Below are 11,057 nucleotides of genomic sequence, written 5' to 3'. Positions count from 1 at the left end.
TATTAAGGACAAACAAAGACCGCAACATTACAAAAAAGCATTACACAGCGTTGTTCAGTCACGGTTGAAATCCAAACATGCATACAAAAATATAGAATTAACAAAGCTATGACTTACTAATTTCATAACGCAAGATATACTCCAGCAATTTTTTTACCAATGTAGAAATTTGGTTGAGAAAGAAGCAGGTCCACATACTCTTCTCTTCTTCAGTAGTTATATTCTGCCACCAACAACATTGAGTCCTGAAAACTTGGCAGCAGTACTTGTACAAGTCGCAGAAATATTTACAGACATCAAACGCAGATATAAATCTAAATGACACTACTCAAACTTCTTTATCAGGGAGAGATCATTCAGCATTTTCTCGATTGCCTCCTCATCAAGCATGCGACCTCTATTCTGCAACCAATGAAGGAAGTTCATCAGCCCAAGTCTACTGAGATAATACAAGTATTGAACAAACGATACCAGCTTATAAACACACAATCAAAGGAAAAGAACTGTACTGTACTGGACTGAACTCCAGGAAGTTACATATGAACTATTTAAAACGAGACATCTGCATGGCAGGTACTGCAGACTCTAGAGGATATTTAACAGAGACCAATAATGTACTCCAATAACGGATCTGATCCAATGCAGCAACATTTCACTTCCACCAGACCCATGGTGGATAATATTCCCTTTTTGGGGGGCTTGGGGTGGGGGAAGAGATTTTATGAAGATTCATGGATAATACATAATATCCCCCTGTACTTGACCCGTCTTTTCAGATGTACACTTAAACTTTGCAAGGTACCTTCACTACCATGTAATAAGAATTGAAACTTGAAGTAGAGTCAACTTTAACATCTCAAAAGAAATGCTCAAAAAATTAGAGAATACTTGGTTCATTTGGTTGATAAGTTTTAACCAAAGTCGATATGTACTCTTGTTTTGAGTCGTTCGTTATATCACAGAGTCAATTTATAAAGTTGTAATCTGACAACTTGACGAAAATTCAAAGCATTTCTCAAGGGACTCAGTGAAGTTAGAAACTCGAGTAAATTTTATACACAATACTCTCCTCGCCAATGGATCAAATGTAAAGCACAAAGATAAGAAAACATAGGGTTTAATGTGTAAACAATTTAAGGAGAGATGACCAGCAAGAATACACAGTTGACTGAAGGAAATCCATATGTCTTGTTTCTGCAATTGACCATGAATACCAACAATATTGAGGGCAAATTAGGTACCTTTATAGATGGGACCATGGCAATAGCTTCCTCAACAGTTTCTGGACAAAGATTCCCCAGGACACACAGCTGCCAATGTACAACATTTAATAATTGCAGCTCCCATAAAGGTATAATAATAAAGAACGAAAGATGTATAAATAAAATGTAGACAAATGCTAACCTCGAATTCAGCAAGTTGATATCTGCTAAGGATTCTAAAAGCAAGTTAAGATCCACATTTTATAAGAAAGTTGTGTCCATTGTTTTTAAAACGAAAAGCACAAAAGAGCGACAGGGTTCATGAAACCTTGAAACGAAAAGCGAGCAGTGAAGCACAAAATTTAAAAATACCAAAAAATATATTAATTTTTTTGTACTATAATAATCAAATTGTAATTAAGATAATTAATCTCAGCATTCAATAAACAATAATGACACTATGAATCCAATTCCTCAAAGTTGAGATCTAAAGAACCAGCCATTTTTTGTTATCTATGAAGCGATAACCCCTCGCTTCACATCGCTTTAATAACAGTGGTGGTATTTGAAAATCCCAATGATATCCTTTTACCAGGGAATGATACCCTGGCATTTCAAAATGTCAAACCATAAAAAGCTCCGCATGAAAGGATTTGATAGAAAAATCTGATTTCTTAGGGTCGAGGATCTATAGAAATGGTCTCCTTGGCTTGACCAGTCCAAGTATATTCAAGTTTTATGTGCTTCCTTGCCTTAATTCTTCTTTCCTTTACTCTCTCTTACTTTTGATAAATTCAAGAACGTCACTTTTTGTTATATATTCTTCATATGCACCCACTGAAAATATGTTAATCTACATCTCCTGGTATAATTAGAGAGAGAGTATGATGCATATACTTCTTAGTCACTAATTATTTTCCCAAACTTTTCATATACTAAAACACTCATATCATTTGACACCAGAAAGTGTGCTATATACACGCAGTGTCTGCAGCATATGTAAAAGGAAACACATATAATTTCTTTGTATATTATTTGGAGGATACTCTCGAACTTGTCTAACGGCATCAGGATTCTTGTACCGGCTGAAACGCTTCACATACTGCAGTGACTTCTCAAACACTCTGAAAGACAAATAATTTTAGCGAGTACACTTCAAAACCAAGCACCCATTACAAACACAACCAAAACATTTGAAGGTCAAAAAAAGGATATAGCTGACTTTCAAAGAGAAGAAAAATGAACATAGCACACCACAGCAATCAGCATGAAATAGGTTTTCTAAAATAGGAGAAAAAATACTTCCTTTTTTGTAAATCTGTGTTCATACATATATTTATCCTAAAAATGTATATATTTACATAAGAAAAACTTGGGCAAGCTGTAAAAGGGGCTCTCTTGAAAAAAAGAAGTGAGAAAAAAACAAATGCTAGTAGATCTTCCCTTTTTTGTTTGTCTGCGATGTTTTACCTATTTCTCATAGTTGCCAACTTATTCCACCATTTCCTCAAATTCAGACTATTAGGACAGCCAGCCCAGATTAAACGAACAACTCTTTTAACTATGTAACATGAGAAAAACGTCAACTGAACAATGTTTTACCATTTAAAAGTTCTTTAACAGCTGCAATTTCTAAAAAAAAAAATCAAAACTAAAAAGATGATGGAACTTATAGAATAGAGCAAAAGATCCAAAACAAAGTATTATTCAGTGGGCAAGCTCAAAGATCCACGAGAAAAGGGAAATGATATGTTGAGTTCAGATTCTTACTGTGAAACTTGATTGCTCGGATCATCAGACATCTGCTGAATCTGCTCATACTTGTGTTCAAGAATCAAAGAAACTTCGGAGTTCATTAGACACTTGGCCTTCAAAAACTCTGAAACCAAAGTAACCATAAAACATTAAGCTCCACCTACTTATAGCATATAAGCATCAACAGGACAAGAAGGAAAGAACCTATCACTTCAAATAAACACCAGCTAACCCAAATACCAGAGACAACAAACTGGGGAGTGACTAGTAATTTTCAATTTTTGTTTTGTAAAATAAAGAATACCCATAAATCATTTACTTCCCTTCAATTTTGGCAGTGAACAAGACCTTACACACGGCACACACGCACAAAAAATATCTGTGTGTATCTATATATTTTGAACAGTGTGTGTGTGTGTACACATGGAGTTTGTGTGCTCACACACACATACCCTTTTGCAACTAGAGGCGAAGCCTAGGTTTGAAGTTTGGGGGTTCTAAACTTGCGATTGAACCCATAGCTCGTCTTAGTTACTGGGTTCGCAATTAAATATTTACCGATATTTAATGGACTTCCTCATACGAATACAGGGTCTACACAAAAGCTACTAGGTTCCTCCGAACCCGTAGCGGATACTCTAGCTCCGCGCGACCAAGTAAAACCTAAAAGGGGAGAGGGGAATTCTTTTTATTTTCCTAAAATTTGGATTGCATTAACAAAATAGTTCCATGGTTTGGCAACTATCTTCATGTCACTTCTCCAAATCAACACTTCTGCAAACTCCATCAAACTCCATTAGATAGCAAAAGCATAACATTTTTTTCCACTTCCTTGCACTAAAATTAAACAATTTAAAGACAAAATCAGTCTAATTTTCTCATCAAATTCAGTTATTTAGGAATCTACTGGCCCAAGGATTACAAAGTAACAAATAAAATTCGAGGGTTTGGGAAAAAGTAAAGAAAGTCAAAAGGTTGAACAGAAAAGGAAATTTAATAAGAATTACCGTCGCCAATTTTGAGTTCGGCTGCATTTTCTTCTTCTTCCAAAGACATGTTGAGAGTACGACGACACAATTACACAAAAACCTCGCAGCAAATGTGAAACCCTTTAAAGGCAAGAGCCAGAGGTTTTAGGGAAAAAGAGTTTTTGAATATTGTGTTAAATAGAGCTGGCATAGTGAATCGAATTTTTTTGGTATTACTGTACCATATATATAATGCTGTATTTTGGCCCGGGCCCGGGCCTTAGTGGGCCTAACAGGCCGGGCCTCGTAGTCCCGGGCTTCGTGGTCCCGGGCTTCGTGGTCCCGGGCTCTGGCGGTCCCGATCTTCGTGGGCTCAATGGGTGGAACCGGCCCGTGACGGGCCTAAGCCCACATGGTCCTGTGCTTAACGGGCCGGGCTCGTGGGCTTCGCGGGCCTAGCGGGCTTTTTTTTAAAGGCAATTTCTTGTAGTATCATGGCTATATTAAAAATATATATGTAGTATATATGTATATCTAATTATTAAAGTGCTTGACGAAAAAGAAAATAACAAAACAATAGTAAAACACTAAATTGTCATGCATAATATATTTTCTTGTAGTATATTATATTGTATCTTATGTATATATATTCTCTTATATATTTTCTTGTAGTATATATATTGTATCTTATGTATATATATTCGCATAATATATTGTATCTTATGTATATATGTTCGCATAATATATTTTCTTGTAGTATATATATTGTATATTATGTATATATTTTCGCATAATATATTTTCTTGTAGTATATTATATTGTATCTTATGTATATATATTCTCTTATATATTTTCTTGTAGTATATATATTGTATATTATGTATATATTGTAGCTTATAAATAATTCTAAGTATAGACAAAGAAATATTGCGAAAAGAAGCTCATGGGTAGAAGCAATAAATTTTATTACCAAAAAATGGCATATCTTTCTTAGTCATCCTTCCCCCAATGGAATGAGCACAACAAGGTACTAATACCACCATTAGAAGGAAAAAAACTAAGGAAGATGTGCCAAAATACAAGTTACATATTATTCTATGTATTATCTCTAACAAATCTCATAAATCCTTCAAGGTTCGGAGGAGGTTGCGTTGGTGGTGGTGGAAAAGAAGCTTGTTCATCACCACTTCCGGGCGAAGCCGAATCCTCCGCAAGTTCCGCTATCATTTCTTCATAAGCTTCATCTATCGCCGGTTGTGCTTCTGCAATTCCAAAGTTTCTTCTTTCCGAGCGGATCCAATCTCTAAACAATACTGATTTTTCCAAGCTATCCCTCATAGACGCTCTATGATCACCTATTTGCAGTCTTGCTTGACTGAAAGCGCTCTCTGATGCAACAGTTGAAGCTTGAATTGATAAAATATCCCGAGCCATCCTTGCAAGAACAGGAAAATGTTTTTCCCTTGCCTTCCACCATTCCAAAAGATCAAAAGAGCCGTCTGGATTCTCCTTTTCAAGTCCCTGAGACAAATAAACTTGAAGCTCATTTAGATGTGAAGTTTCATCATAATTTTCACCTTGAGACCCCCTGAACTCCGTCCAAGATTTAAGAGCTTTTAAGCCCGCAACTCTTTTAGAGGATTGTGAGCTAGACGAAGTAGGGGTTGGAATAGTTGGCCTAGCATGCTCTAAGGCAAGTTGATAAGCATTATAAACTGTTTGAGCGTTAATCTTAATTGAAGCTTTTGCATCTGCAAGTGTCGCAATTTCCTCATTTGAAAGATCTAAAGCCTTATAAATATTTGAATACCAAAAATGAGGACCTCCCAATTTCATTGTAGGATTTAGCATTGCAGCAAGACCATAAATAGGAGGGATAGGAAAAAAATATTTTTTAAACTTTTGTTTCATTTCATTTATAGCAAGTTCATAAATATCCCCACCCTCACTAAATTCAACAAACAAATCAGATAGTGCTGCAATATAAACTAAACAGTTTGAAATAGTAGGATAATATTGCCCAGAAAATGCATTTGTAGCAATTTGAAAATGTTCTAAAAAATCTAAAAGAATTTTAACATTAGTCCAATCTTGAGTGGTAAGCATTTCATCATCATCCTCACCACCTACCCGAGAATTAAACGTTGCATTAATTGGGTTTCTATATTCATATGCTACTACTAAACTTTCGTACATACAATTCCATCTAGTCGGGCAAGGTTTAGGAACCTTTCTTTCTCTAAGGCCATATTCATCACATTTTTTAAAATACTCTCTAAGTCTACTTCTACGGTTTGAATAAAAAAGCCAATTAAGAGCCATTCTAACCTTTTCAATTTCTATGTTTAATATTCGCATACCATCACCGACAATTAAATGATAAATATGACAAATACATCTAACATGGAAAATATTAGTAAATGCAGGATTTAGTGTTGTTGTAAGCATGCCTATAGCACTGGTGTTACTAGAAGCATTATCCATTGAAATTGCCATTATTTTATCGCTAAAGCAAAAATATCTACAAATATCTGCAACAGTGTTAGCTATAAACTTACCTGTGTGACGCGAATTAATTATTCTATATGCAATTATGCGTTTTTGCATTATCCATTCCTCATCTATCCAATGACTTGTAACAGTTAGATAATCACAATCATTACCACTTCTACCAATATCAGTAGTAATAGAAATCCGATTAGGTATATGAGTAAATAAATACCGCAAATATTGTTCATATTCATGTTTGAATTTATAAATATCACTCTTAACTGTTGCGCGAGGCCAACCTTTATAAGTAGGATTAAAAACTCTTCTAATATAATGAACCCAATTAGGATTAGATGCAAAAGTATAAGGTAAGCACATAACAGTAATCATCTTTGCTAATTCTTCACGATCTCTATTTGGATCGTAATATAAAATACCTCCGGTGACAGTGTTAATTCCTGGTTGAACTAGATTTGAACCTGTACTAGGGTTAACCGCAGAATCTACACTTGTCCCCTCTAGTTGCGCTTTCATTTGAAAAAATCTAGCCTTATCTCTAGGGTGTGTTTTTATGTGCCTAGTCAAACTACCCGTGCCGCTACGGTCTCCAGTATATTTATGCACCATTAATTTCCCACAAGTTTTACACTTAGCCTTATTTTGTTCTCTTACTTGAGTAAAAAAATTCCAAACTAATGATGTTTCTAGGCGTTTAGCAGGTTCTCTATTAAAAGTAGGAGTTTCTACAGGTGGGTCGACCGGTGCATCAGTTGGGTTATTAAGAGGACTAGTAGGTGTATCATCTAAATCCGGTGCTTGGGTTTCATCATCATCCTCATTTTCCTCATTATTTTCTAAGATGGTTTCATTAGGATAAAGAGCATTCATAATTTCATCATCTAATCTATCACCTGGTGCAACATTATGATAAAATTCACTATCGGTAAATTGAAAACAAGGGTGATCACTATCAAGAATTACGGAAGGAGGAGGACGTCTAGGTTGGCGACTACTTTCAACTTGCTTATCTTTTCTAGGTCGGGGAGCCGGGGGAAGGGTAGTTGGTTGGCCACTACTTTCACCGGTTTTATCTTTTCCTTTACCAAACATTTTTTTCAAAGTAAATGCCATATTAATTATAATTATGCAAACTAAACCACACAAAAATATATTCTAAAAACGTAAGAGTTGAAACGAGTTTACCGGATTGCCGAACAACTTCTTGAAAATTGAAAATCGTTGAACACTTGAAAACTTCAATTCAACAACTTCACAATTTTTCACGAAATTTCAACAATAAATTAAGTAATTGTAGTAGAGAGATTGAGAGAGATTGAGAGATATTGAGAGATATTGATGAATTGGTGAATAAAAATGAAAGAATGAGGGGGTATTTATAGTTGAGAAATGGGGAAAAGTGTAATTATATAAAGTTTGGGGTTAAAATAAAGTTTGGGGGCCAAATGGCCATTTTTTAAACTTAAAAACGGTCATATTTTCAGCCCAAACGGCTAGATTTTAAATATGGCCGTTGGAGAATTTTAAATTTTTAAAAAAAAAAAAAAAAATAGCCGTTGGGGCCGCCAGGAACGGCCCAGACCCGCCTGACGGTCCCGGGCTCGTGGGCTCAAACTTGAAGACCGGCCCGTGACGGGCTCAGGAGGACCACCAAGACCGACCCACCCAGGACCGGCCCACCAGGCCCGTTAGGACCGCGGGCCCGGTCCAGTCCGGTTCAGGCCCGGCCCACCGAGCAGCCCTACATATATTTATATATGGGGTTTGTTTTGCTAACCTACTACGTAATTTTAGTAGGTTAGCATCGTACACATATTTAGTTTACCTAAATTACCCTCAATAGTCATTTAAGAACACATTAGTGAGAGGGGCTTTTTGGTCTTTCTGTCAACAAAACTAAACCCTTCTCTTGGACTGCTTATCGGGCGGATTGGGCGGTTATTTAATCTTAACGGTTTGGCTTATCGGTTATCGGCTTTTAAACGTATTAATTCGCTAGTCACCTGATAAGATATCGGGCGGATTGGTATCGGTTTAGCTCTTATCGGACGGTTATCGGGCGATTTATCGGCCCAATTCAATCTATATTGCGTGCATTACATCCCAAAGTAGACTACATTAATGCCTACTGTTAACGCCTAACATATGCCCACTGTTAATGCCTATACATCAGCGTTAGAGTCTTAGAGACACAGATGGATTCTAATTTAATCCTAGAAAATGCAATACATGAAAGACAAGTTGAAGTAGCTTCATAGTGCTTACTTAGGGGTCGTTTGGTATGAGGTATAGAAGGTATAAGGGTGGTATAACAATTTAATACCACCTTAATATTCTGTTTGGTTAGCAAACCAGGTATAAGTTATCCTGGTGTTAATTTTAACACTGGGATAACTTATACCTTATAGAAGGTGGGGTAATTAGCATCGGTATAACTTATACCTTCTTTTTAGAAATTATGCAATTGTCATTCTTAATACAACATACCAAACAATGAATAAACAACAATCTCAGCATAACTAATCAAAGCATAACTTATCCCAATATAACTTATACCGATATGAATCGTATTCCAACCAAACGACCCCTTAAGAAGTTAGCACTTGTTGATTGTCAAAAGTCCCACATCGGTGGGTGACAATTTGGGTTTGGGAATTTTTCCCTATAAAAGGAGGCCTAATGTTTAGAATTTAAATACACCTCTCATTTGTCTTCTTATTTTCTTAAGGCATTTGTATCTTCTCTCTTTAGTATTATTTCACTTGTATTTTTGGAGTGGAATAAAATATTGGTTGTGTCCGAGGAAGTAGGCAAAATTGGTCGAACCTCGTAAATTCTGGTGTTCCTTTTATTGTTGCTTTATTGTCTTATTTATTATTTAGTAGCTGCCATAATTTTTGATATAATAGTTGTGACTCATTCACACTATATACATTTGGCTTCCGCAACAATTGGTATCAGAGCCAAAGTATTGTCTAAGTATGCTCTGTGGTTACCGCATAGTCTGATCTTCCACATCAGAAAAGATTTATCTTGGTAACTGAGTCAAGTTCTGCCTGAGTATGCTATGTGGTTGCAGCTTAGTCTGATCTTCCACACCAGAAAGGAAATAATCTTGATTTGTGTCGTTAGCTACTAAATAATATTTGTGTCAAAGATGGGAGACAATAAACAAGAAGAATATACATCAAGTGTTAACAATACGTCATCATTGGCATCTTCGCTTATGATAAGAATTGTGTCAAATACGAAATTTGCGGTAGAAATTTTTGACGGGTCAGGATATTTTGGGATGTGGCAAGGCGAGGTTCTAGATGTCCTTTTTCAACAAGGGCTGGATCTTGCTATTGAAGAAAAGAGACCAGATGTTATTGGAGAAGAAGATTGGAGAATTATCAATCGTGTTGTTTGCGGTACCATTCGATCCTACCTTGCTAGAGAGCAGAAATATCCATACACAAAGGAAACTTCTGCAAGTAAATTATGGAAAGTACTGGAGGATAAATTTTTGAAGAAAAACAGTCAAAATAAATTGTACATGAAAAAGAGACTGTTTCGCTTCACCTATGTTCCTGGTACCACGATGAATGAACATATCACCAGTTTCAATAAGTTGGTCACATATTTGCAAAATATGGATGCAACTTTTGATGATGGTGACTTGTCATTGATGTTGTTGGGGTCACTTCCTGATAAGTACGAGCACCTTGAAACTACTCTACTCCATGGGAATGATGAAATTTCTCTCAGAGAAGTTTGTTCAGCTTTGTATAGCTATGAACAAAGAAAAGGAGAAAAACAGAAGGGCGGAGAAGGAGAAGCACTGGTTGTGAGGGGTCGTCCTCAAAATCAAACGAGGACAAAGAAAGGAAGATCCAAGTCAAGATCTAGACCCAGCAAAGATGAATGCGCCTTTTGTCGAGAAAAGGGGCACTAGAAGAAAGACTGTCCGAAGTTGAAGAATAAGGCCAAACATAACAATGGAAAGGCCATTATGGATTCAAATGTAGCTGATGGTGATGATTCAGACTTCTCATTAGTTACAACAGATCCATCAACATCATCTGACATATGGTTGATGGACTCGGCTTGTAGCTATCATATGTGTCCCAACAGGGACTGGTTCATGGATTTTCAAAAAGGAGAATATGGAGTCGTCCACACAGCGGATAACGGTCCTCTTACCTCATATGGCATTGGTTCAATACGATTAAGGAACCATGATGGAATGATCAGAACATTAACAAATGTTCGATATGTACCGGGTTTGAAGAATAATCTCATCTCTGTGGGAGCCCTAGAATCAAAAGGGTTCAAAATCATTCCAGAAAATGGAGTGATGAGAGTATGCTCCGGTGCACTAGTGGTAATGAAGGCTAATCGGAAGAACAATAATATGTACCGCTATCGTGGCAGTACAGTTATTGGGACAACGACAGTGGCATCCAGTGACGACAAAGAGGCAGAAGCAACCAAGCTATGGCACATGCGCTTGGGACATGCTGGAGGAAAATCCTTGAAAACTCTATCAGATCAAGGATTGTTAAAAGGAGTAAAGACTTGCAACTTGGAGTTTTGTGAGCATTGTGTCAAAGGGAAACAGACAAGGGTTAAATTTGGTACA

At 36.6% G+C, this 11,057-nt stretch overlaps 1 protein-coding gene across 1 annotated transcript; it reads right to left on the bottom strand.

The window, feature by feature from the left end:
• Nucleotides 1–2: 2 nt before the first annotated feature.
• Nucleotides 3–4,144, bottom strand: LOC104230419 (DNA-directed RNA polymerase II subunit 4). The gene is made up of 6 exons (XM_009783220.2): nucleotides 3,965–4,144; nucleotides 2,973–3,081; nucleotides 2,249–2,326; nucleotides 1,405–1,438; nucleotides 1,242–1,310; nucleotides 3–402 (listed from the first exon to the last, which is right to left on the bottom strand). Exons 1-6 carry the CDS (start codon nucleotides 4,011–4,013, stop codon nucleotides 325–327), a joined length of 417 nt encoding a protein of 138 aa, XP_009781522.1. The 5' UTR covers nucleotides 4,014–4,144; the 3' UTR covers nucleotides 3–324.
• Between the last annotated feature and the right edge of the window lie 6,913 nt (nucleotides 4,145–11,057).

This window comes from Nicotiana sylvestris, chromosome 11, assembly GCF_000393655.2.
Source record: "Nicotiana sylvestris chromosome 11, ASM39365v2, whole genome shotgun sequence".
Classification (NCBI taxonomy): domain Eukaryota; kingdom Viridiplantae; phylum Streptophyta; class Magnoliopsida; order Solanales; family Solanaceae; genus Nicotiana; species Nicotiana sylvestris.
Note: the sequence above shows the minus strand (reverse complement) of the source record. Positions and strands in the feature narration are given on the sequence as shown.

Bases quoted from the DNA above. Each gene is read 5' to 3' on its own strand.
- LOC104230419 (XM_009783220.2), bottom strand. From the start codon at position 4,013: ATGTCTTTGGAAGAAGAAGAAAATGCAGCCGAACTCAAAATTGGCGAC. The intron at 2,327-2,972 runs GTAAGAATCTGA...TTTGTCTTTCAG, and splicing joins CCGAGCAATCAAGTTTCACA to AGTGTTTGAGAAGTCACTGC. The intron at 1,311-1,404 runs GTTAGCATTTGT...GTACATTGGCAG, and splicing joins ATCAACTTGCTGAATTCGAG to CTGTGTGTCCTGGGGAATCT.